This window comes from Carassius carassius, chromosome 10 (assembly GCF_963082965.1).
Source record: "Carassius carassius chromosome 10, fCarCar2.1, whole genome shotgun sequence".
NCBI lineage: Eukaryota > Metazoa > Chordata > Actinopteri > Cypriniformes > Cyprinidae > Carassius > Carassius carassius.
In genome coordinates this window covers 3,830,524-3,858,107 of record NC_081764.1, presented here as the reverse complement: position 1 = coordinate 3,858,107, position 27,584 = coordinate 3,830,524, and the positions used below count along the sequence as shown (strand labels likewise).

Below are 27,584 nucleotides of genomic sequence, written 5' to 3'. Positions count from 1 at the left end.
GTTTGATCGTCCGCTGCTACATGTTTGCTCGACTGCCAGCGAAATGCTCTGTAATCCGCTATCAATCAATTCCATGCAAAATCTCATTAGATGGTGGCAAACTAAGATGCCTTTCATGCGTATGCTACTATCTAATGCTACAGCCTTATCATTGCTACTAAAGATTCTGCATCCCGTAGTCACAAATAATATTATAGTATAAAGAAGAAAATGAACTTTGGCTTATCCCAAACTAGCAGTTACTTATAAGAAAGACATTTAAGATTATAAAGTGCAAAACTAAAATATCTTTTAATGATTAGTAATAGACTCTTAAATATTGGGCATGGCGATTAATTTGACCAATACTATTTATTTATTTAACATAAGTGGTCAAAAACACAACCTTATTAATGGATAGAACAGATTTCTCTCGTTTCAATATTTTTCTAAAAGTGTGTTCATTTAAATTCACCCATTTCATGTACATGGCATTTATATTATGTATATAACATGTCTGTTTATGTCACTCTGCTCTCTAGATATTGGTTTCAGCCATTGATCATATCATATCTGTCGACCACTAACTGTAAGTATATAATTTACTCACATTTATTATATAATCACTATGTTACTTCAGCATCTTGCATCCATTTAAATTTTCCCATATAATATTAATGGTGAAAAGCATACAATGACATTAAAAATTCCTCATCAGGATTATGTCACCGTTCAGGAGAAGAGTGTGTAAAATTTGTCTTTTTAAATATGTGTCTGCTTAGATTACTGATTCATATCACTGAATATCGACACTAACCACAAATAAAGCCACTCGCTGGCAGCATTGGCACTGTTGAGTAATGAGAAAGATGAAACGGAAGAGACACAAACAGAAAAAGATCTGTGTGCAAACGAAATCATCGACTCTTTTCAAACTACACATATTGAATCTTTTTAAGATGTATATCTATTCTTGTATTGTTCCTTACACAAGAAAATGAATGCAAAACCGCCCTTTTATTACCGATACATTCTTGTCTCTATTGGATGTCATATTGCACGAACCCATCCGTTTCATCCAATCCACTGCAGCACCCAACATGATGACTGCACAAACATTTACCTGCTTTCTGGAAATCAGATCTAACTTGAGGATGTTTCCTCATACAGACCATCACAAGCTAATGTGTTGAAAGCTAAAATAAAGCCCAGACGTCTGGCCTGCATTCTTTGCCTGTCCTGAAATCTTGGTCTCGGAGGCTGAAAAAGAGCATTCCCTCTGTGGTCAATTCTGGAATATTGCAGAAAGGTCATTTGTTCTGAAGAAATTCTAGAACATTCCAGAGGGTTCCGGTGCCGCAGTCATGCACAGCCAGCACTCTTAGGATCGGGGGCTGTGAGAGCCCTTCCAGAGAAAAATAAATCTAGTGGAGTTGTTAGTCTTATGAGCGTTCACAGCACGGCCCGACGGTGCTCTCCAGAGACAGCTGTGAGCAGTGGCGGATCAGCGGAGCCATCGTAGGATCCACCATAGAAGAGGTGGGGAAAAGCTTGTACCAGCCAATCACCATGTTTGTCAAATCCAGCTCCTCCAATAGGATGCGGGCCATGCCCATGAAGCATTTACGATCCATCCGGCCGTAGTTTCCCCAAACGATGACCTGTTCATGAAAAATGGAAGTATTATTTTATCATAAGGAGCAATAAAAAAGTACTTTTGACTAAAATATTCTAAATTTTTAATGTGTATACAATCCTTGTAGTTCATTTCAGAATTCTCACTTTTTTATATACCATAATCCATGGTCATTATTTGTTAATTCCATCATTCTGGGTGAATAAAGAAAGAAAATAAAGCATATTTTAGGTGACCCATACTCAGAATGCATGTTCTGCATTTTACCCATCCAAAGAGCACACACACAGCAGTGAACACACACACCGTGAACACACACCCAGAGCAGTGGGCAGCCATTTATGCAGTTGGGTGTTGCCTTGCTCAAGTCATGGTATTGCCAGCCTGAGACTCAAACCCACAACCTTAGGAGTCAAACTCTCTAACCACTAGGCCACGAATCAACAAATTATTTCATAGTCTATAATTCTTTTACAATTAAAATACTACATCATATTTTGTCAGTATTAAAGTAGTAGAAATTCAATGCATTACAGTCATGAGAATTGGGGGAAAATGTGCTTTATTGTAAAGAAAATAAGGTTACAGTGCAATAGGTAATTAAAATAAGCAACGTTTTCTTTAAGCAAAACAAATTTCTCTCTCTTTTTATTTTTATTTTTGACATAATATGACGTGGCCATGTTCTCGACAGCTTTTGTGTGATTCATCCATCTTGCAGTAAACTGCAATAACTTGATTTTCCAAACATGATAATGAATTTGTCCTAGATCAATCTAATAGTTCCCTTAGATTACATAATAATGACAGATGTCGTAAACCAGTGATTAAACTTGCAAAAGATGTTTTTCCCACCACCCGATGTTCCTGAACATCCTGCAGTCTGTTCTAACCTTTATTGTTTGTTGTGACAGACTTTCATAAATGTTGTCCTTAGAAAAATGTCTAATTCAGAGAGATTTGAAACGTTTCCCCCTATTCCTTCACCGCTGCTAAAAATAAAGTGTTCACTGCATTGCTGTTTCTCTGCCAGTTCTCTCTGCAGTGGAACTAAATGATGGAGGGAATGCATAAGAAATGATCATGCACTGACATCATGTCACCTACAGAGAAATTACACCAAATTGGAAAAGACGTGGGTAAACTTTGCTGTAATTTAAAGCCTATTTTCTTTGTCATTTAAATAACCAACTAGACAGATGCATTTGAAGTGCTTGACACCTTAATATTTAATGCATCGTGAAATTCAAGTATGATGCAGTCTTATAAGGCAAGCAACACTATTTCTATAGCTCATGCTTAGCGTTTGAGATTTAAACCATCCTTAAAGTACTTGGACATTTTTTGATTGGTGGACAATAAAATGTAAGGTATTTCTAACAACCAAATTAGCAAGAGAAATCATCCAGAACTTCTTTGTAACCGCACAGCAATGTGTAAAAATCCCTCATTGCAGCAAGTTTTGCACAAGTAACCCACATTTTCTTCAGAAAAGGTAAAAATCAAGTTTACCTGTACAACCTTCCCCTGCGGGCTCTCTGAAAAAACAAGGACTTGATTGTAAAGGGGATCTAACGATTTCCGGACGGACTTCGTCTTCTTTTTGGCAATGCAGATGCCGTTTTCCAGAAGGTAGACTTTAATATAGGCAGCTGAAAAAGATTAAATAAAATTCAAACGGCATCCTTGAAATACACTAAAAATTTTAAATAACTTTGAAGAGCCACCGATTTAGATGTCCCTTTTTGATTTCCCATCTTTTTTCAAAACACGCACACACACTTTTGGATAATGAATATTCAGATAAGAATAGGAAAAAAATCTAAGAGAAACTTGTGTATTTGAGAAGCGGTTTATAAACATTTGCAGTCAGTTTTGTCCTTTGGCTAAATGAATCTAATCGCTCCATCAGGTTCATCCTTCTGTCTGATGAATCACCTGGAGGGCCCTTAGATCCAGGCTTCATGATGAGTCCTCGAGCCTGAATGATCTCCACCTCCAGCTGTCCGTTCCTCTCCATTAGACCGATCTCAACATCTCCTGCAAACATCAGTATGCACGTTAACGCGTGTCAAGTGACATGTGGGTGAGTGACATTATTTCTTTCTTTTTCAACAGCATTGTATTGATTTGAGCTATTTTAATATTTTGGTGATGAGGTTGCCTTTGTTAACATTACATAACTACATTAGATAGCATGAAATAATAATAAAAACGAATAACAATGTATTTACTAATACATTACTGAAATCAAATATTGTATCTTTTATTATTATTTAATGGACCTGAGATAACATAAACTATAAATGAATAGTTCTACTTTTTTAACTAATGTTAACAAAGAATAAATACTGTAAGAAATGTATTGTTCATTGTTAGTTAATGTTAGTAACTAATGTTAACTAATGAGTCCTTATTGTGAAATGTTACCAATATTTTAATAACAATGTCTGTACCTACTATGCAAAAAAATTGGTGTCTTATTTAATATTATTTTATTGATTATAAACTGATGCTCATTGGTCATTTTGGCCAAACAGCCACCATATAGACATGTTTTGTTATTGTTCATATCTCAGGAACTATATCTTTCATGTCACAGAATCATACTACAATATTTGAGAATTAAACTAGTATTGGTAAGCTTTCAGTGGCCATTTCTTGAAATTAAATTTTTATTTTATTGAATATTTTGTCATACAAGCAACCTTTTGACCAGCAGCTCTGACAATTACCAACCAGTTATCGTGCATAGAAGAAGATGTCACTCTCCATCACTTTAGTTACATATGCACATCTAAAAAGATGATGTGTGATTTGATTTGAATGATCATTTAACACAATAAAATACAAAAATGTGTGGTTTTATATGGCTAACTTTTATTTGCATTAAAGAAAAGCCTGTTCACTTGTACTACATTAACTGTTTGACGTATATACTGTAAGGGCTCTCACCCAATGAAGTTGTAGCTAGTGTCTGTCTGCCCACAAACTGAGCAGGTCCCATCCCATCCAGAAAGTCACTAAACTGGGCATCTGATGCTAAACACATTCCACTGTAGTTCAGACTAGAGGGAAGAAAACGGCAGGGTTACTGTGAAAAGTTTCATTTTAATCATACAGTTTATTGAGTGCTCTATTTTGTCCACCACATATTTTGCTGGATATAATATATGTACAGTACACAATGCTGCTTTAAAATAAGGTTCAGAACATTTTGTTTTCTGTCTTTTGTAAAGGTTAAGCAACATGAGTTTATTTCCAAACATTTTGTTTATTTCATATTCAGCTCACCATCTCTTTAAAGAAAAATGTCTAGCATTCAGGATTCGACAAACAATTTTATTTTGCAGAATGATGCTGTTATGTGTGCTGCTTGTGATGGCTTTGAAGATTCACATCAGATGAGCAATGTATGACGGACATTACAAGTTTTCCTTTATTCTGCGATGGCTGAACTGATAACGGCTTAGCTCTGTGATGGGACGGGATCGATGGGTGGAAGGCACTTCTCTTTTATGTAATGAGGATAGACAGCCTTTAACCCTAACGGTGAAGCTTTGCTTTGATAGTGCCGAGTGCTCCGCTGGAGTAAAGCCAGTGCAGACGCATATAATCACACTGCTTTCCTGTACCTATAGGCAGATTTGAGATGTATGCGGCCAAAAATTACTTCAGTATATGTGTTTCTAGACGATGAGCTGCATTCTCCATGTCATATTCACCCTCATGACCTCTTGAAACAGGAGGTCTGGCCTTCATCTAACAACAGTGACTGCCCACTTTTTCATCAGCCTTCCAAAATTATTCTTCAGATTAATCTTCTCCCCCTAAAACATCTTCAATTAAGAAGCCTTAAACTAAACCAACAAGCTGCAGTTCGATTTACTAAATTATAAACAATATTTTAAAACCTGTTAACTGTCACCCTGTCCTGTATACGGGACGCCTACGTTTACTTCACTATATTACAATTAAATCCTAATCTAATCATGACAAACTATATATCGTTGGAAAGGTCTAAGACTCCTAAATAGAAATTTTTTATTTTTTGTTAAAAATTATGTAGGAAAAGCAATAGATTAATTTATGGCAGGAGTGCACCTCAAAAACCTACATCATAACACGAGTTCTGCCTTTTTCTCTATCATACTTTAGAAATCATCAGAAATGATATATCACTTCAAAACTTAAAATCTCAAAATTCATTCTTTGAAACTCATTCTTTAAAATCAAACATTGCTTTACCATGAAAATGGTACATCAAAGTCATGTTACAAAATGTTTTCAGTCATGAATTCTAAAAATCTAGGTTTGGATCATGCACTTTCAAATCTATGTTAAAAAATGTGAGTTACAGTTAACAGGTTAAACAAAAAGACAAAGGTATATTTTAGGATTAAATAAACTAATTACATAAGAACCACTGATTTAATGTACTGTCAAAATATTACATATTAGCCCATAAAATACATTTTGACAGTATATATAAAATAACTTTAATACATTAAAATAGGTCCTATTTATTATTAATATAATTGTATTTTAATTAATGCATTTTTAAGTATAAAAAATAATTATATTCATCTATGACATATATTATATTATATTATATTATATTATATTATATTATATTATATTATATTATATTATATTATATTATATTATATTATATTATATTATATTATATTATATTATATTATATTATATTATATTATATTATATTATTATCTTTTTTTAATATTAAGGTAGATCCTCTTAAAGAAATTGATGTAATTTCAGCTATATACACAAGTGAAGAATCCCATATTGCTTATCACAGCTTTTTCAAAAAAAAAAAATTCAGCAAACCGAAAGCAGCCACTTGTGCTCGGATGAGATTAATTAGCTCTAATTTTTTGTAACAAGATCCATTTTAGATACAGAAACAGATGGTGGTGGCAAAAAGTGTGTTTTCCTTCTGCAAACAAAAAAAATAGAAAAAAGAAAGGGAGCAAAAATGGCCAAAGGGTGCTTGTTTGAGCAAATGTAACCACCCCAACATAAGATGTTTTTACATCTTGTGTGAAGATGTAAAAGTTGAAACTAGGCAGATCTTGTTTTTGAAAGACATGCTACTCATTTTTACTTCTTTTCCTCTAACTATAACTGAGCAGGGGTGCATTTCCCAAAAACATATAGTTGCTAATTAAGTTAGCAACTTTGTTGGTTGCAATACAATTTCCCATTGCAAACCAACTAAGTTGCTAACAGGTTAGCAACTATGCTTTTGGGAAATGCACCCCAGGTTGATTCCCCCCAAACATTTTTTATTTTATTTGAGCATCCCGGCCAGTCCAATTGGCAGAATGAATGGCATGAGCTTGGGCCAGGATTATTTGTTTTGATCTACCAATTGCAGATGGGGTGAGTAGTATGGAAACCTGTTTGAAAATAGTCAGTATTTTTGCTTTTCTGCACAGAAATGACACATTTCTTCATTTTTAATAGATAGATTTTTTAAATGTATATAGGCGCTCCTATATGACTGTCATTCTCATTCAGACCTCCTTTCAAACGCATCTCTCCTTTCTCCATTTCCATTCCTCTGTGTTTGTTCTCAATTATCCTCCATACTAATGTGGACGGATTCATAATTAATTTTCTTTCTGTGGTTTGACCTCGATTCCCTCCAGCGCCCCTCCACCCATTCCCAGTTCTGTCTCTTTCGCTTGTCGTCTCCGCACAGGTCTATTTTTAAAATGCTTTTGGGAGGGTCCAGACGATCCTGATGCCTAATACTCAGACTGGGCATCCCAAGAGATACCATTTTCATCGCCTCCTCGTTCTTTTGCTCATTTTTCACTCCTTCTTGTCTCTTTGTCCCATGTCAATATCTAGTTCATCATTAGTCTCTCGTCTGGTGTCTCTATCTGCTTCTCTCTCTCTGTTCTTGAAGGAATCATCTTAATTTTCTCCCCTTGATGTTGTTTCCTTTTGGAACACAAATGGAGAATCACAGAGTCCATCTAACCATACAACATATGTTCATCTCACAAAGTTATTTTATATGGCTTCAGAAGACTAAAGTGGGACTAATTTTAAGGTTGTGTGTGTGTGTGTGTGTGTGTGTGTGTTTCTTATTATTAGGACCAATATGTGTTTCTTTAAAACATTTCCATTTGTGTTCCACAGAAGAAAGCTTGGGTTGGGTTTGAGGTTCAGTGAATGATGACAGAACATTAATTTTTGAATAAACTATTCCTTTCACCCTAGTCCTCTCTCACATGTGACATTCCATCATTCTATCTGGCAAAACGGAGAGTCATTATTAGTCACTGGCCCCTGCATGCACTGGCGTCAGCAGCAGTCATCAGTAAACACACATACAAACGCTTCGGAGAGTGACAAATACACCTATCACCGCTCCACATATTACACGCCACATTCTTGATGTCACTAGAATAAACATTTGTCTGTGTTATGTGTTAATCATGGCATCTCAGCGCACTGCTCTCAATTGCTTTATATATCACTGTCTCTGTGCTGCTCTTCTGGCGCTCTGGTATTCATTGCATGCAAACCTTTCTAAACAGAGGCCCCATTCCTGCATGCAAGTACAGGAGTTATTGTTTTCTAGAGAAAAAGTGAAAGGTATGTGGAAAATGTTTATATATCTGAAATAGAGCACAGACTTCTTTTAAAATGTGATGGAGACCGTGTTATTTTAGTGTCAGTGAGATACTGTTGTAGTTGGAGCAATATTTGAATTAGTTTTTCTATTTTCTTGTTGTTCTATTTTCTTTTTAATTTTATGTAATACATTTTTTCTTTTTCCATTCGTTTTTGTTTTTAAATATGTCTATATAGTTTTTATTCATTTTTATTTTATTTTATGTAACTATATCAAGTTCAGCAATGAACATGGTGAGAAATATCTTTGCAACTAGTTGAAATAAAAAAATGTTTTGATATTTTATTTTATTTATATATTGAAGTAATGAAAATATGTTTTATTGCTTTAAGTTTATTTAACTATAATAACCCTAAATGAAGATGATCTGCTTTTCTTTTATATTTATATCTCTCAATTTAGCTAGATTTTTAACCTACTATTTGAGAATTTATAAAAGATAGATCACATCATTGCCTTAATTTTATACAGAGGCCCCAAAAAGTATTTGGGCTTTAAAAAATTTAGGAATTTTATAGCATACGAAATACAATTGATTTTAAAGAAAGGTAGAACATGCATGGTTTCATGCAAAACATAAAAAATAAGTTTATTCATAATTAAGTATTTGAACTTGGATGTCAGATGTCAAACCTATGGTTATTTTTTGTTTTTGTTTTTTTAAGACCTATGTGAACTTATAAGGGCATTCACCTTTGCAGTCATACTTATTTGCACTACATTTCAGTTTCTTAAAAAAAAATTGTCAAAATTGTGATTTTAATAGAGGACAAATAATATGATCATATTTTTGGCCCATGCACCATGAGCAGTTTTGCTTTTGGAGTTTTAATTAGGGCGGTAGATCAGTGCTTGCTGCTTTCTAGGGCATTTTGACAGGCCCATAAAAGTGGCCTCTTTTGCTCCCCAAATAAGACATTTTTACTGACAAAAGTGGGAGTTGTTCAGGTCAGACATGCAAGAGATTCAAAACTTTGTATGGAGTATAACTGAGAAAGTGCATCAGTCTTTAATCTACAGTAGATTCATACTATTTGTGTTTTAATACAGCAAAAGCCCCTATTAAACAACTATAATCAGCTATGCTTCTATAGCTGAATAACAGCTGCAGCAAGATGATGCTTGCATTGTGTTTTGAAATCAACAGACTTTAATGTTTTGCAGTAGAAACTAAAGAAATGTGTACTTTTTAAAATGTTTTAATAATTTTTGGTGTAATGTTGAGTAAAGTTATCATTTTTATTCTTTTTACATATACTCTTGAGTGTTTACAATGCTTATAGTCCTCTTTTTAATGTTTTGATAGTGCTCCTTGTAAAGTAAAGCTTTTTCAGATTTTTTTTTTTTTTTTTAAGTTGTAATGTTTTATACATTTTTGTATAATGTTTCATAACATTTTAGGTATTTGAAGCCAAAAAGCCCAACTTTATCTTGCATAAAAGACAAGTTACACACAATGGAAACAGATCAAAATAAACACTAGATATTCAATAAATATTACAGAATCTTCTGTAGAAGTTTCCATCACGGTTGCAAAGTCCAGACTAACAATAAGTGTTTATGTTTTACTCTGTTACGTATTCATGAGATGCATGAGATGCATGAGATGCTATGTAATATGGTAAAATATCCTCAGTGGTGGCAGCAATCCCCACGCTCTATAAACTGTGCAGTAATCCCACTGAATTGGGCTGGATCTTTACTCCCATGATGGAGCAGCACAGGAAGAGCTTCCAACTACATTACGTAAGGTTTGTGTGGAGTTTTTGACTGTATGTGAATTTCTAATGGAGCTCTGGGTATTGGACAGAGAGTTTGAGGGGAAATTTATGCAGAATAGACCGTCAGTTGAGCGCAACATATTGTTATAGTTGTGTAACTGAACATATTGTTTTGAAGTGAACTGTCTGCAAGCACATTTCAGAAGTTCCTGTTATTAATGAGTGGTTCTCATTTTAATGATTTTGCCTGAAAAATCTTCATGATTCTATTTCAAGTTTATATCATCTTGCATCCTCTCTTAATGTTTCTATTTTAGCTTTTGGCAATTGGTCCCAATATGTTTTGTCTTCATTTTGAACCAGATATCTGTTGTTTATATTATCATGTTTTGTATGAAAATAGTACATGTGCAATCTTTCTTTTAAATAACTGCCACTTGCTTTGATAATTAATGTATTAAGTAACATGAACGAACAATGAACCATACAATTATTACAGTATTTATTAATCGTTGTTAATGTTAGTTAATGAGAAGGCAGTTGTTCACTGTTAGTTCATGTTAATTCACTGTGCATTACTAATGTTAACAAGCACAACTCGTGATTTTAATAATTCATAAGTAAATGTTGAAATTAACATTAACTAAGATTAATAAATGCTGTATAAGTATTGTTCATTCTTAGTTCATATCAACGTATTGAACTGTATTGTAAAGTGTTACCATCGAATGTAATGACATTGATTCTTTTTAAGTGTGCCTTACATGTCCAAATATATTTCTGGACATGGTATGTCTCGTAATGTTTGATAATTCATTTACAATTTGAGTTTGTTCATTTGAAAAAAAATATATATTATAAATATTGTGGTAAATATTGATATACTATTATCTTTTTCATTCAAATGTATGTATTTGTTTGTTTATTTTCACTGTAGTTCAGTTAATCTTATAACAATTCTGGTGTGCGTTTGTGTCATGTTTATTCATTTTTCTTTTTTAAACATGTTTATATTACAGTTATTAATCATTATTTTTATCAATTTCTTTTTATTTTTATGGTTTATTTAGATTTAGTAGTTTTACTTCAACTTCAAACTGATTGAAAATGAGAATTGTTGATTTGGCAACTAGCTGAAATAAATTAGGTTTTTTAAATGTCGCTATTTTCAAGTAACAGGAATGTTTTTTGTTTGTTTGTTTTATAATGATAACAGCCCTGGTTCAAACTAGCCCAACCCAGCAAATATCTTTTCCATTTATATATCCAAACTTGTGCAAAACTTTCTGGCACAATAGAATTGAAGTTAAACAGCTTTTGTCCTCCACAGAGCTAAAATAAGATAAAAACCTGCGGCTTTGATGTGACACTCCAGACAGTGTCCAGATCTGAAATGAGTTTACAGTACATCTACACAGAAGCTCTCAACTCTGGATTTCATTCAGAAATTGAGCCGGCAGAGAAAAGGTTTATTACTGAGAAGAGGGGTTTATACTGTTGGTTATGTAACTTATGGGGATAAATCAAACACTTGTTATTTATTGCTAGATAATCAATAAGATAGCACAATCTCCTGAGAGTTACTGGATGAACATCCCTGTATTTAGAGAAATGTAATGCAATAATACATGTAATGTATCCCAAACCAAATAAAATAGGAATGTGAGACCTTTGATTCCTATATAACTGTGTTATTCACAATGAAGGGTATTTAAGTAGATTCCAGATTTTAATTTTGTTTTGTTATACTAATAATAATGAAATGGTTTTTTAATTATATATATATATATATATATATATATATATATATATATATATATATATATATATATATATATATATATATATATATATATATATATAAATACTAAGGCTGTCAAAAGATAGAAGAAATATTTTTTTATTGTTTTTTGTAGATTTTTCGGATAGGAAGAAAAAGAAAAGGGAAGATTTGTCTGGATGAAACTTGTAGCTGAATATAATATCCAAAGGCTGTGTACAAAGGTAGATTTCTGAAGCTCTTTTCTCATCTCACCTGCACTTTTACACAATGTCATGCAACCCTCTTTTCTATATTTATCCCATCAAATGTATCACCTGATCAAACTGATTACAAACTAAATGTGGTTGCAAAATAACAGATTCTATATTTGGAAGCAGTCTGTTTTTCACTTTCAGTATTGAAGTGAGTCATCACAGTGATGATGGCTATTTTTATAATATTAGTGAACGGGTGCCTTCAAAATAAGAGTCCAAACAGCTGATAAAAACGATAATCCACAAGTAATCCACACAACTCCAGACCATAAATTAACATTTTATGACGTCAAAAGCTTTGTGTAAGAAACAAATCCATTATTAAGATGTTTTTAACTTCAAACCATCACTTCCAGCTAAAATATGAGTCCCTAATATCCATAATATTCCTTTTTCTAGTGAAAAATGCATCTCATCTGAATCATGAGACACAGATCAAGCACAGTTTACAAGCCAAAACAGTTCTAAACTATTATGTGGATTTTGATGTGAGAGGACAACTAGGGGATGGACTTTTTCACTGGAGGAAGCGTTACTATGGATTATGGATTTAGAAGTCGGAAGCAACAGTTTAAAGTTAAAAACGTCTTCTTACAAATATGCAGCTTTTTGCTTCACAAGAAGTCATTTGATGGACTGGATTGGTGTGGATTACTTGTGGATTATTGTGATGTTTTTATCAGCTGTTTGGACTCTCATTCTGACGGCACCCATTCACTGCAGAGCTTCCATTGGTTAGCAAGTGATGGAATGCTACATTTCTCCAAATCTGTTCTGATGAAGAAACAAACTCTTGGATGGTCTGAGGGTGAGCCATTTTCAGCAAACTGTCATTTTTGGGTGTTTTTTTTTTTTTAAAGAAAAGTAATATTTTGAGAAGTCCTGATTTGTAATACTCACTTTCCCTCCGAGCCATAGCTGTTCATGCTGTCCTCGATGGACTCGTGGCTCGCCTGCCGGACTGTGCGACTGGGCATCTCTACGGCCAGCCCTGTCTCTGTACTTCTCTGAATGCCCTTTAACCTGCGGCCCTCTGGGTCTGAAACAAAGAAAGAAAGGTCAGTTCAACAAACCAACATTTAATTCATAAGATGTTTAAATTTTTAGATTGTTGCTCATACTGGAACCAAGTGTCTGATTTTAGTCACTCCTTCAGTGTAATTTTGTGGGAATGTTTATTGTCCAGCACATAAAAGTTCGCATGATTTAAGATATCACTCAGAAATATCCATGTTATTCTTGTATTCCTGGCAAGGCACTGGAAAAAAGCAAGTTATATATCAAATCCTCTCCATATCAGACTGAATAAAAATGTTGTGATAACGTTGCCGCCAGGTAGTGCACTGGTTGTATTAAAAATAAATCCTTTGAAAAATATAATCTTCTTGTATAATTCAAGTCTGTAGTGGTGGCTTATTGAACTCTGAAGGCTTAGAGGACAGATTCACAAAGCCTGGACTTTTCCTAGTAAAGGTGAAGGGGATCAGCTTTACTAGCCCATGACCTCACGAATACATTTCTTTTCAGAGAATGACTTTCAGAGTCATTTCAAAGCTGGATGTCATCTCATAATGGTTTTGTTACTTATTTTTGCATGCACTTTATACACAGTAAATAAACATAAAACAATGTTCCCAACTAATTTTACTTCCTTTCTAAGAGGAAAACATACAGTAAATATTTACTACCATTCAAATGTTTGGGGTCGATCAAAATTTTGTTTAAAGTCTCTATGCTCACCAAGGATGCAGTTATTTGAGCAAAATCATTATAATTTGTTATTATCAATAACATAGTGAATAATTATTACAATTTTAAATAACTGTTTTCTATATGAATATATTTTAAAATGTAATTTATTCCTGTGATCAGCCTCATTACTGCAGTCTTCAGTGTCACTTGATCCTTCAGAAAGCATCTAATATTCTGATTTGCTACTTAAAAAAATAAAAAAATAAATAAATACATATATATATATATATATATATATATATATATATAATGCAACAGAAAGTAAGCTTGATGCATGCATATAATCTCTTTTTGTCATTTCTGACAGCTGAATGCATTCGATCCACATGAAAAGCACACGCTCTCTGCAGTGATGGGAAAGCAGCCATTTTCACAGCTTTCTCTTGGCTGTGAAGCACATGACCTAGTTAGGCCATTCCTAAAAATACAGTCTTCTTTTGTCTGTTCCTGCCTCTCTGGTGCACTTGGCACATCCTAACTAGCATGTCAACGTAACCTTCCAAAACAGAACATCATGTATCAGGAAATGCACCAGAAATGCCAGGGTTGCTATGGGAGACAAGAGCAGTGTGCTTCACTGCATCTCTCTCTCTCTCTCTTTGGCCTTTTTATGTTTGGTGAACATCCCTGAAAAAGTCATTTCACCTTTTCACTAAAAATCGGTCAAGTCCTATAGCAAAACGTGATTTTTACATGTGCATTTGGGTGTCTCCAGGGTGTTGTCATGTGGTTGCTAAGATGTTCTGATTGATTGATTGCTGCTATGTGGCTGCTTGGGAGTTGTTTGGTGGTTTCCAGGCTATTTTGAGCAGTGGTGTAACTAAGTATTTTTACAATGAGAAACTTTTACTTAACTATATTCCTAAGCATTGTATTGTACTTTTTATTTCACGACATTTCTTAAGCTGTTGAGTTTCATACTAGTATTGTAAAGCGTCCTTCTTGTTATCGTTTTGCTCTGTGATGTCTTGTTTGTCAACACATATTTAGTTTTTCCTCATTTTTAAATACTGTATATATATATATATATATATATATATATATATATATATATATATATATATAATTTATTTGCACACATGAATTATCAGTAATATAAATTTAAAAATATTTTTATATATTTATTGTTTTGATGTGTATGAAAAGCCCCCCTTCTCTTTTTGAACAGTAGGATTATATAAAATATATACTATACAATTATTCAATTTAAAAATATATAAGTTCAAATAACAAAATAAACATTCATCAGTTAGTACTTTTTAAATGTAATCCTTATGTACATTAAAAAATTGTTTTCATACTTTCAACAGCAAAATTAAAAAGGAGTAGTCTACTTAATGCTTTACTGGAGTAGACTAATATTTTCTTTTACTCGAGTATTTGATACTTCATCATCCACTGGTTTTGAGTGTGTGCTAGTGGGTTGTTGGGTGTTATTTCAAAACAAGTATGAGCAATAATGAATTCGCTCTATAAATACTTCATTTTGGCATTAATTATATATTGTGTAAGTGTGATATTTTTGTTCCCTGGACATCTCACCAGCGTTTTCTGTGCTGTCAAGATCCTTTGATAACGGATAAAGTATCACATTTTATCAGAATGGCCAACAATCATTAATCAAAGTGACATTCATGAATTTACCACGAACAAGAAAGAAATAAGAGGCTTTTCTAACAAGTGCTAGTTGTTATCTCGTCTTGCTTGTGGTTTATGCCCCACGCTTGTCACTTGTCAGGGCATTCAAATTGATTTCCTTTAAATTTGATTACAAGAACAACATATAAAGATTGATATGCAAATTTAAAAGCAAATATGTGCGCCATTCACTTAATTAAATGGTTTATCCATTTTTTGTCATTTGCCATCAGTCACGTTGTTATAAACCTATCATTTCATTTTATTTAACAATAGGAGAAGTTATTTTCCAACAAGAGCTCTGAAGCTCCAAAAACAGGCAAAAGTGTGCTTTTTATGGGTAACTTTTATGTTTTTTGTCCTTTTTGGAGCTTAGAGCTGTAAAAGAACACAGAGAACATTATCTTTTGTGTTGCACAGCAGAAATGAACGACATAATTTACATTTTTGTTTGAACTGTCTCTTTAAAAGCCCAGTGTTTTGATGTGTTGCTAAGGAACTGTGCATGTGCAGGGTTACAGGAATAGGATACTCTTAACTTGGGTCTGATTGAAACATAGTTTGTTGAAGATCATTAGGCCAGACATTGATTGTCATCTAAATAAGCATGTCAGTTTTCTGGTTTGTCCATGCTATCGATCATGCCATTACCTCTCATTACCCCAGCCTGCCTTAATTATCTATTACCTCTTTGATAAATCAGTAGCACTAGAGGTCTATTGATCTGCAGTGATGTTGATAGATGCCTGGTCGGAGGCTATAACCTCTGCGCTCCCTAATCAGATGCGAAACCCAACACCACTACTGCTTTTGAAGCAAAGAGGGAAATCCGGACCTTTCTTTCTAACCAGATTTCCAACCAAAGCACTGCTCTTATAACTACTTTTACTATAACTACTTGTTAATGGAAGTGGTTGATTCTCATGAAAATTGTCATGTAAATGTCTTACTGTATTTCATTGTCCTTACTATAATGTCCTTACTATATATATAAAAAAAACTTTCAAACTAGAACTTACAGATGCATTTTGAGACTTTATTTTGCAATCACAATGCAAAAGGTCAAATTACAATGGATAAATATGCTTCAAAGTTCTTTTAATTATTTTTTTTTTTTTTTTTTTTTTAATAACCTGTAAAATCCACATTTTGAGGTTTTATGCTCATTTGAATTCAGTCAAATTTAAATGAATTTAATCACAATTCAAAAATCCTAATCAAACTAAAATGGATAAATAGGCCACCGCATTTTCTTCAAAACACTTATTTCGAATACATTTTATTCTTTTTTATTTTTAGTTCCCTGGAAATGTTTTTACCCTGTAAGGTTCACTGTCAGCTCCACATAAGAATGTGTTAAAATCCTTTTAAAATCCCCAAAGTACAGAAGTATTAAGCATGTGCTGACTGTTAGATGTGAGCCCATCTGTTTAATCACAGTGGAGAATCTGATCATACACAGATGATTCTTCTCAGCCAAAAGTCATGCCAAATATTTATTCATATTCTGCCCAAATTCAGCTTCGATGTTTTGCCTACAGGCTAAATGAGAAGTGAATAAGAATCAGGAAACTGTGAACGTAAGAGCTTAGATCTGAGCTATAAATGGATGCAAGGGGGACAATGACCTCAAAAGGTCATTTATCAGAATCTAATATATCAGAGTTATATTAATATACCTGAGATATTTCTGGGATTTTATGAGTTTGATTTTTCATACTGGAGCTTCAGTAGCTGCAGACCAGAGACAAGAGTCTGTTCACAACAGACTTTAGATTGAAACATTTGTCTTCTGTTTTATAATTTCAGTATTTTATAATTGTTGTTCATTTAAATAGATCTGTATTAATATCATTTATATATTTTCCTTATTTGCTTAGCAGTCAACTGAGCATTTTAAATTCAAACCGAATCCTCTGTAGTGAATGGGTGCCATCAGAATAAGAGTCCAAACAGCTGATGGATGTCACAATAATCCACACCACTCCAGACCATCAGTTAATAGCTTTTCCTCAGAGTAATATTAGTATTAATCTATACTGTGCAACCACCTTAAATCAGACATATCCCTACGATTATAAACAATTGTTTTGTAATAATCTTGAATAATTATGAGATCAGAAATGTGTATTAAGAAAGTAAACAAAGTAAACTTTGATTTCATCTCACTATACACTGAAGGTTTTGTAATGTTTATGAAAGACATCTCTTATGCTCACCAAAGCTGTTTTTTAATCAAAAATACAGTAAAACAGTAATTTCATTACATCATAATATCATCATAACTCCAGTCTTCAGTGTCACATGATCCTTCAGAAATAATTCTGTGCTGCTTAATTTTTTTTTTTTTTGTGGAAACAATGATACTTTTGTCAGTATTTTTTGATGAATAGAAAGCTCAAAACAACAGCATTTATTTGAAAAAGAAATCTCTCGAAACACTTTTGATCAACCCAATGTGTCTTTGCTGAATAAAAGTAATTAATTTCTTAAAAAAAAACGTTTGTGTAGAATCTAACATTTTAATTACCTTTTTATTAGTATCCGTTGCATGTGTTTGCAGTTTGTTCTGGATGTTTTGTTGTTGTTGTACTGCTTGATTATTTGGCAGAAATATATATAAAGAAGGGATGCACGATAAATATCGGCAGATAATTAATGCATATCTCGTCAGTAAAGCCGGCTTTACCGACGAGATGCACATTAATTATCGGCCGATATTTATCGTGCATCCCTAAGATAAAGCAATCATGACATTAAAGTACATTGAAAATATGAGAGTAGCCAAGAAGAAAACAAGTTTAGAAAGCAACACACAAGCCATACTTAAACTCATATTTCCTGCATGATCACCACTATACCACTAAGTCAAAGCTTTGAATAAATGTCTTTTCAGAACAATGTGCCCATTCAAAATGTGGGCCACCGGATGCTGTTTCAGATACTTCAGTCATAATGTGTAGGCGGCAGTAATTGAGCGCGTGAGTGTCGACATTGTGTGAAGCTTCAAACAATTTCGTTCTGCAGATCTGCTCAGAGTGGCTTATATAAAACAGACGAAACACGCTGTGATTTACTCCACAAGTCAACTGCTACTTAAACTGATGTGCTCGCTGAACGCTTCTGCCAAGCAGCATATTAAAAACAAATTCATGTTTGGTTAGGAGTTTCAATTATGATCTTCATTTGTTACAATAGTGATTAGCATTAGGGGACACATGTTATCCCATTATTCCATCATTATACAGATATAATACTCATTGTAATATATATTGATTCTTCAATTTAACTACACTTCTAAATGAATGAATTAATTATGAGAGCTTAAAGTTATTGGATGTACACCCTGCTAGTACGAAATGTGATTATTTTGTTCCAAAGATCAAAAACAGTAAATCTCACAAAAACCTGCCAAGAACTGGACCATATTTCATCCCTAACTTAAATGGAAAACTATATATGTTATGTTTTATATAATATTTATATATTAAATTATTTGTTTAATTTCTTTAAAATACATTTTAGTTATATTTTGCATAAAAAAATTAAGCCTCAAAATACTGTATTACAGCAATAAGTTTTTTATTATATTTAGAATTCAGAATAGTTAAAAGAATGTTACAAAGCAAAAACAATGCACTGTAGTAAAATTATTTTTCAATGTTGTAAATGAAAAAGATTATTGGCGTATGTTTTACAAGAAATACTATTTCCCTCTTTCTACTTAAAATAAAAAAAAATAAGTTATGTTTAATATTATATTTGTTTTACATTATATTGTATAAAAATGTTTAGTTATATTTTGTATTAAATAAATTAAGCCTCAAAATACTGTATTACAGTAATAAGATTTTAATTCTATTTATTATTCAGAAATGATGTTATTAAACATGTTATTAAATATGTATTAAAATGAAAATAATGTCACAATGCAAAAAGAAAATCTTAATGCACTCCATTGTTTTTGGAGTATGGTTTACATGAATAATATTTCAGTCTTTTTACTTCAAAATTGAAAACTTGATTTTAAACTTAAAAAAAATAAAAATAAATACAATTTGTATTCCACTATATAATATGAAAACTATATTTAAGGTATATGTTTGTTTTGCATGAAGAAAATTAAGCCTAAAAATATACTGTATATAACAGTAATGAGAAAATAAAAGTTCAGAACATTAATTTCACTTCTAGACTGTAGTAAAGGACATGACAGCAGGTAAATCTGAGCATTTGTGCACATCCATCTGTTCTTGCTCCCATGCGTCACTGTATCGCTGTGCTTTCCGACTGCATATGCCAACACAAAGGGTGCAGACCAAATGCACCTGCACACTACACTACCAGAGGTCATGCTGGGAGAGAAAAGAGAGATCAATCAGTGCTGCATTTGCTAGGCTTGTGTGTGCATAAATAATCTGAGGCACAAAAAACATTGCGATACAATCACTATTAATTTCAGTATCTTTTTGTCTGTCCTCCTTACGTCCTTAAAATCAAATAAATTTACCTGAAACTGCATCATTATGTTTACAGAGAATGAAGAGTATGTGTATTTGGTCCTTTTCCATTTGCAGATTTATTTGCTCAGTTTAAAGCTGAAGTGTGTGGAGGTGATGCAGAAATTACTTGTAAATTTTAAAAACAATTACAGAGGAATGGCAAGTAACAAATTAAATTAAAGTAATTAAACATAAAATTTTGAAGTATGAAATACAAATTTGTAACCCACAATATAATGCATTATTTATCTTTTCATAAATAATTGTAGCCAAATATAATAATAATATTTGAACATTCCGTATTACATCAGAAATAGTATACAGTAGTTAAAATTACGTATTGTTATGTATAATAGTGTGGTTACAAATATTCATGAGATCATACAGTGCATTATAAGGTGCATTACAAAACATAATTCATGCATTAAAATAATTTTTTATAGCATTGTATAGAAAGAGTTATTGAGCATTTCAACATGTAGGTATAGTATTAGAACAAAGAATTTAGGAACAATAAATGATATTATGAGTCAGACTATGCATCAGTGTGAAACAGGAAATTTCATTATCTGATTGGACAGACTGTTGTCTTCACACTGGCGTCATGTGATAGATTTTTTACCCTGGCCGACTTTTTCTCTTTTGCACTTGGGGAAAAAAACAACAGATCACTTTCTCACCTGTGCCCGATGGCTGGGAATCGAACAGCATTTCAGCGGCCATCGATTCAGTATCAGTACACACACACAGTGGCTCATATGAGCTGATGAGAATCAACCACTGCACACTTATCACACTGACATTTTCTAAATAACTGAACTTGTACATTGGAAACAGACATGCAGTCTCTATGATAAAAAAAATGGTTTCATGACATTTCAAAAGAGCATAACATTTGATAAAGTGATGCCACTTCAGATTGTCTTTTGATATGACTTCACAGCCAGACCTATTTGAATGAGTCCTGACTGATTCTGATGATAAGTTTGCCAGAAACGCCTATTCAAAAATAAGAAATAAGACTAGATTTTTAAATTTTACAACTCTCAGAGAGTTTAATATGGTAATATACATGGCAATGTTAATGTTTGGTGTTGGTGGAACAGATCTGCTAAGCTCCTGCCGAGACTTGCTACTGGCAGTACATCCACAGACATGCTGCCGTGAGCAGGAAATACTGCTGCTGCACACATAACACATATTAAATAACCCCCATATATAATATACATGAAATCACCCCGTTGCAGATCCATACAGGTGGAGCTGGGGAAGGGAGAGGGTTTCTCTGTAGATCCTGTGCCTTCTCATGCGCCACGATTGGTCGATTATGTACAATGCCTGCATGTTATTGGTCAAACTACTTTTCAATCATTAACTTCGTCAAGTATGAAAACAGGAAAACAAAGTCAAAACCTGGATATTTTAGGCAATATAGAAATCCTGGGGAAAATGGCACATAACAAGCATTATTATTATTAATAATTTATTTTATTTTTATTATTATTATTTAAATTATAGTTCATGTTTTTGTTTTCTAATGTAAAACGTAGAAGCTAATTTAATGTGAAATAAAAGAAGTATATGAAAATTAAGGCACGGTATTTGGCAACACTTTGAAATATTTTTTAAGCTATTGTTTTATTTTGTTTCAATAACAAAGATCTGAATCAAATATAAATTTTGAACGTGTGAAAGGCAACACAAAGATTCTTCAAAAAGTTGTTTTTTTGGTTTTAAAATATAAATATCACCCATCATCCTTCACCAGTTTTGTAAACCGGAGCCATAAACACATGCTGATAATCAGTGTCAGCATTAAATCTCATGCACACAGACACATGCTACAAGTATCAATCACCCTGACCTCCTTCTATCTTTTCCTCTGTCCTTGATTCACTACGCTCTTATGCAACACAGAATGTGCGCCTGCCGCCATATGACATCTCACTGATGCCGTGCGTGTGTTTGTTTGCGGGTTATTTTGAGCAGCAGCATCAATGCAGGACCTGTCAGTGTAGGAGGGTTAATAAGCCTCAAGACTTCAGAGCGTTCGCCTTTCTTCGGCAGAGATTCGTTCCTGTGCTGGTGGAAGGGGGAGCCGAGACATGTTGTGCTTTGGGATTCTTAATACACATTTCATCAAACAGCGTTAACAGCAAACAGGATATGAAAGATGAAGTCTGAATGCACCAAGACAAGCGGTGGGAGGCAACGTTGGATCTGCCGCATGCCACAAAGGCTTCAGGCCCTTCGTATCAACGTGGCTGGGGAACGAGTGTGTTATATAGGTGTTGAACTCCCTTGTTGGGCTGTTAGATTAAATCTTAACACACAGTGAAGAAAAAGCAATGGTGAAAGCAGTCTGAACAGAGAAACTTTAACACAGTTGTTAAAGCTTGGGAGGACACTAATCAAATGATTATATGCTAAATAAATGTACCGGAATAAGTCGTTTCTCAATTTTTTTGTGGTCGCACAGCACTCATATATTTACTTGGAAAAGCCCTGAAAATGTGTCTTTCTAGCATTCATTTTGTATTTTCCAAACTTACATTTAAGAGCTAGATTTTTTCAGTATAAATTAATTTATTTAGGATTATTCAGCGATATTAAATAATAATTTTGACTTGTATAAAACCAGTTAACTTAGATGTTATCGTATTTTTCAGTGCATTTAAAATATAGCTCATTTTTTTCCAGCTTATGCTGGTTTTCGGCATCATTTCTTCAAGATGAATGCAGTTTGATGCCATTTCCTAACCAGATGTGAAGCGGCAAAGTTTCCAGCCAGTTTTTCAGCCCTGAATGAAAACAGAATTGCTGCAGAAATGACAACAAGAAGTCCAGAAACTGTAGGAACACCACTTCATAACTCACCACCTATGTGTCAGGTATTGAACTGCATTTAATAGTGGTCTATTTTTTATTGGCATTGAAGAGAATTACAATAAAACAGAATACCACAAAATTCAACTGTACAAATACCAGAAAGGGTTTTAAGAAAAAAAGCAATAAAAATAAAATATAATTTTCATTTTTGGGTCATCTATCGAATCTCATGGCAATTCATAACTATTATCCATCTGCTTAGACCCTGGTTGTGTTTAGGGATGGACCTTCATGCTAACATTTTTCCTAAAAACTGTCGCTGTATCTCTTTTCAAAGGGTGAACCCTCAGCAGGTTGCACTTATCAAGTTCGGTTGCAGGTGTTTTGAGATGTGCATTTAACACAACCAAAGGACCTTTACATTCAGCAGTCTCTTTGTCAGAAATGGACAGACAAAGACATCATTAACTCCACTCGTTTTTCAGATTAATGGATCCATCCGAAAAGCATTAATATCATGCAGGAGTCTTATTTTTTATTTATTTATCTTTTTATGAGATCATTTTGCTTCTATATTTGTGGTTAAAAATATCCCGGGGTTTGAGCAGTAAATTATGGGTGTCACTGGCGAGTTATTATTACAGCATTTGTTTCACATTTTCCCCTTCTTTTGTAGAAAATCTCTTCGTCCATCTTCATGTTCATAAACGACAGGTTTAAACCATCCCAAATAGTATGTCCAATAACACAAGCCAGAAATCAAATTGTAATTTGCACAGTGTATCATTGTATTGAGTCTTATTTGCTATTAAATCACCAATGCATTTGCAGTCATGTGACAGTCAGCAATAGATGTTAAACTAAAGCACTTGCAATGTGTTCATTTGTGTTCCAGTAATTAGAATATTCATTAGTGTGATTTGCATTGATTAAGTTGATTTATGCAAGTATGTATCAGCAAAAAAAGAAGATGCAGTGAGCTGGTTAGTTAAATGAAAGGCCTATAAGTTTAAAACCATTAGCGTACGCTATAAATTCAAACACAACACAGGCCAAAATAAACACGGCCATATTCTTAATTCTCACGCAATATTATATGATCATGCAAATGTTTGCACAATTTTATAAACTAAACCTTAAAGTGAAAATTTAAGATGCACATGAGGAGTAGTGCATGCTTTTTTTTTTTATCCAAACCAGAAAGTGCAATTAAGTGTACATTGTTTTTGAGAAGAGTGTGTGTTTGTGTGTGATGCACACATGTTGAATGAAGATGATCACCACCTAGGCACAATCTTTCCTCTCGATACTAGTCTCTCTCCTGCAGAGAAGTCTGTAATCAGGCCAAGGGTAGAGTGTGCGTGCGTGTGTGTGTGTGTGTGTGTGTGTGTGAGCAGTTGGAATATTTCTAATGAGCACTAAATTAACGCCATGATGTCTGCTGATGAATTTGAAACTGCAATCAGACGTTTGAAATGAGCCACAGCCATACCTGGAGAAAACCACATCTATATTAACATTTGAGTGTCAACACTGTGATTAAATGCCTTCATTAATAAAAACGTCTGTCTGATTAGAATGCCGGTTGGAGGAAGCGTTTTATGTGTGCATATGCATGTATTCATCATAAAGAACAATTGTTTTACCATTTCAGATGGCCAACCACCCCATTTACTTTATTGCATATCAAAATGAACAGTATAACATGGCCTTTCCAAATCATGCACGTGGCACCATTTTCAAGAGTTGGGGGCTTGCAATAACCCCAAACTGGGAAAGGAACTGAACATCATTTTGCACCAATTAAATGCTGCTGACCCAAATGAGTCCCAAAACCACATGATTATCATTTTTATCTATGATAGCTGAGTGAAAGCAAACTTGTCATTTAGAAGGCATTTTTATCCAAAGTACATTCCCTGGATTAACCTGGGGTGTCTTGGTTAAAGAGACATAAAACTGCAAATTATGTCATCATTTACTCAACTTCAAGTTAATTCAGACCTGTATGACACACATTTGTCAATACATTGAAAGTCACTGAGTCCAGTGTGGCATTGGACCCCAATGACTTTGATTGTATAGAGATAAACAGTTTCAACAATCTTAAAAAATAGCTTATTTTAAGCCATAAATGTTTGAAATGACACAAGGGTGAGGAAATGATGAAAGAATTTGCATTTTTGGTCAACTATCCAATCTCATGGCAATTCGTAAATATTTTTCATTTTTGTGAATTGGTGGCTATTCTGTAATCGCATTCATATGTTTTCATACGATCTGCTTACATCCCACTGACGGTTATGTTTAGGGATGGACCTTCATGCTTACTTTTTTGATAAAAAAAACTGTTGCTGCATCTCTTCTCAAAGGCTGCACCCTCTGCAGGTCACACTTATAATGTGTCATTAAAACAGCTTCATTTCAGAAAAGTAACCATTGATCTAAAAAAGAAAGAAATAACAATAACTTACGCCTCACAAGAAATAAGTCAATTTTATAATGTTTACTTTTCTCAAATGGCACATCCTTGATCTTTGTATGTGACCGACATGCAACCTCTGGAGGGTGCATCCTATGAAATGAGACACAGCTTTATATGTTTCTATCGGAATCATATTGAACAAATTCATCCAAAATTGCCATTATGTTTTGGATCGATTTAAGGACGCATTGGTGAAAACTCATATACGTCTTGTGGGATTTAAACCCATAACCTTTTGGCTTCCAGACCAGATCGCTGCATTATTGCAACCAGTACCTATAACCTCTGTTCTAACTTCCAGGTGTCATGGTTTGTCAAAAGCAATCCCACATTCTCAGACACACATATAAGTCCACTCACCGCCATCGTCCTCATCAAAGGAGTTCATGCAGGGGAAGTAGATGGCCAGGGCCTCAAAGGAAGCAGACAAGCTGATGCGACTCTGCGAGCGCTCCATGTAAAGGCCCGGCGTAGGTGCCGGCGCCGTGTCCACCGGCTTGGGCAGGCGCGCCTGGGCATTCTTCACGCGGAGCACAGCACGCGGCGTCTTGGCTAACTTTCACCGGCCCCTTCGCCAGCCCCGTACAAGACAGAAAAACAAACACCAAAGCACCCTCGGAAGTCCCTGTGGACCTGGTTTGGGTTCGAGAATCCTTTCCAGATGTTATGTCCAGAGTTTCTGGTGCCTGCAATGTCCTTGTTTTGTTTTTGTCCAGGTCTTCAGGACAGAGAATTAGGATGGATGGAGTCTCATCCCAGAGGCTGATGTCTCAGAGCTGTGCTGGATCTGCTTCAGAGAGCATGATCTGTTGCTTTTCCCTGTCTAGCTGATCCTTTACTGGACTGTGCAGTGGATGAATGGATGGATGGATGGACGGATAGTATATAATGGCATTTGTCTGTGTGTGTGAGATAGAGAAGAGGAGAAATGGAGAGAGAAAAGGAGAGATGGGATTGAAGAGACAGACGGAGAGAGAGAGACGGGGAGAAAAGGTTCTTACTGTTCTAACAGTCTGAGGCTGATTCACTTCATTCAGCGCTGAGCTCTTTGTGGAGACAAAAAGTGGGAGGAGACACCCAAGAGCTGTTGCTGGAATTCAGGATACTGACCAATCACAGGCTGGATGTCAGGATGGGGGCGTGGCCACCGTCTACAGGCACAATAGCTGTGAATATCTTTCATGCTTCACAGACATCGACCGTCTCACTCTCTCTCCACTGACACGGTGAAGTGGAAATCTTGAAACATTGGAAAGCTAATAGATTTCAGAAATGGTTTGATTGCAGCGTGTTTTTGCCTCTCTCTTTCCAATCAAACCTGATTGTTTTAAGAGTAAATCACACACATTCAATAGAAACTGCAACAGTTGGCTATATACTAAGACCTATCGAATCAATAATGTTGTGAATATTAATATCAAATAAATGTAATCAATTCAACCATGAAGAAAAGTAATCTCACATTAATATATTACATATAAATGTAATATATATATATATATATATATATATATATATATATATATATATATATATAAAACAATGCACTTATAATAGAAATAGAGGAAGACATTATGGAAAGTTTAGAAATAGAAATGTGAAAATTTTATTTTTGTGTTTAATTCTTTAATGCAAAGAAAAGGTTATTTGTAATGTTGTTATTGTTAGCTAAAACTATTAGAAAATTGTTTCGTTAACTGAAATAAAGCTAAAACTAAGTAAAATAAAAATAGTTGATTAAAAAAAAGATGTTAGCATTACTAAAACTGAAATAAAAATAAATGAAAACCAAATAAAAATAATAAAAACTGAAAATATAAAATTGGATGAACTTACAGATATTAACGTCACATATTGTTAATACATTAATTTTATTTTATTTTTCAAACTGAGAAATGATAGAAACAGCATCAACAAACAGGCCTATTGCATTTAAATTGAACATAGTATGTTGTGAATTAAAGTATTAGCACCAAAACAACACTAAAACATTTGACAGCACCAGTGGGTTTCAGCTGTATTTAACCCACAATATTTCTTTAAGAAGCGGAATAAAAGAATGACACTGCCTGCTGAGAACAGTCATCTTCTGTTAAAGATTCATTTTGTCTTCTGTGTGTCTAGCAGGAGAGAGTGTGTGCGTCTGTGTGTGTGTGTGTGTGTGTGTTTGAGAGGGCTGAAAATGTCACCTGTGCCACCTCAATGAACAATCACAACTCTACTGCAAATAACAAACTCAGGAGCATCACTCATAGTTGTGTAACGCCTCATAGGCGATGCTGATAATCTCAGTCTCTTTCTAAGTGCATTCTGTCAGTTTTTGTATAGATTT

General features: G+C 34.0%; 1 protein-coding gene across 1 annotated transcript; it reads right to left on the bottom strand.

Annotated features, from left to right (window-relative positions):
• Positions 1 to 350: 350 nt before the first annotated feature.
• Positions 351 to 26,573, bottom strand: LOC132151557 (regulating synaptic membrane exocytosis protein 4-like). The gene is made up of 6 exons (XM_059559740.1): positions 25,613 to 26,573; positions 12,947 to 13,085; positions 4,571 to 4,683; positions 3,554 to 3,655; positions 3,128 to 3,267; positions 351 to 1,640 (listed from the first exon to the last, which is right to left on the bottom strand). Exons 1-6 carry the CDS (start codon positions 25,707 to 25,709, stop codon positions 1,422 to 1,424), a joined length of 810 nt encoding a protein of 269 aa, XP_059415723.1. The 5' UTR covers positions 25,710 to 26,573; the 3' UTR covers positions 351 to 1,421.
• Positions 26,574 to 27,584: the final 1,011 nt, after the last annotated feature.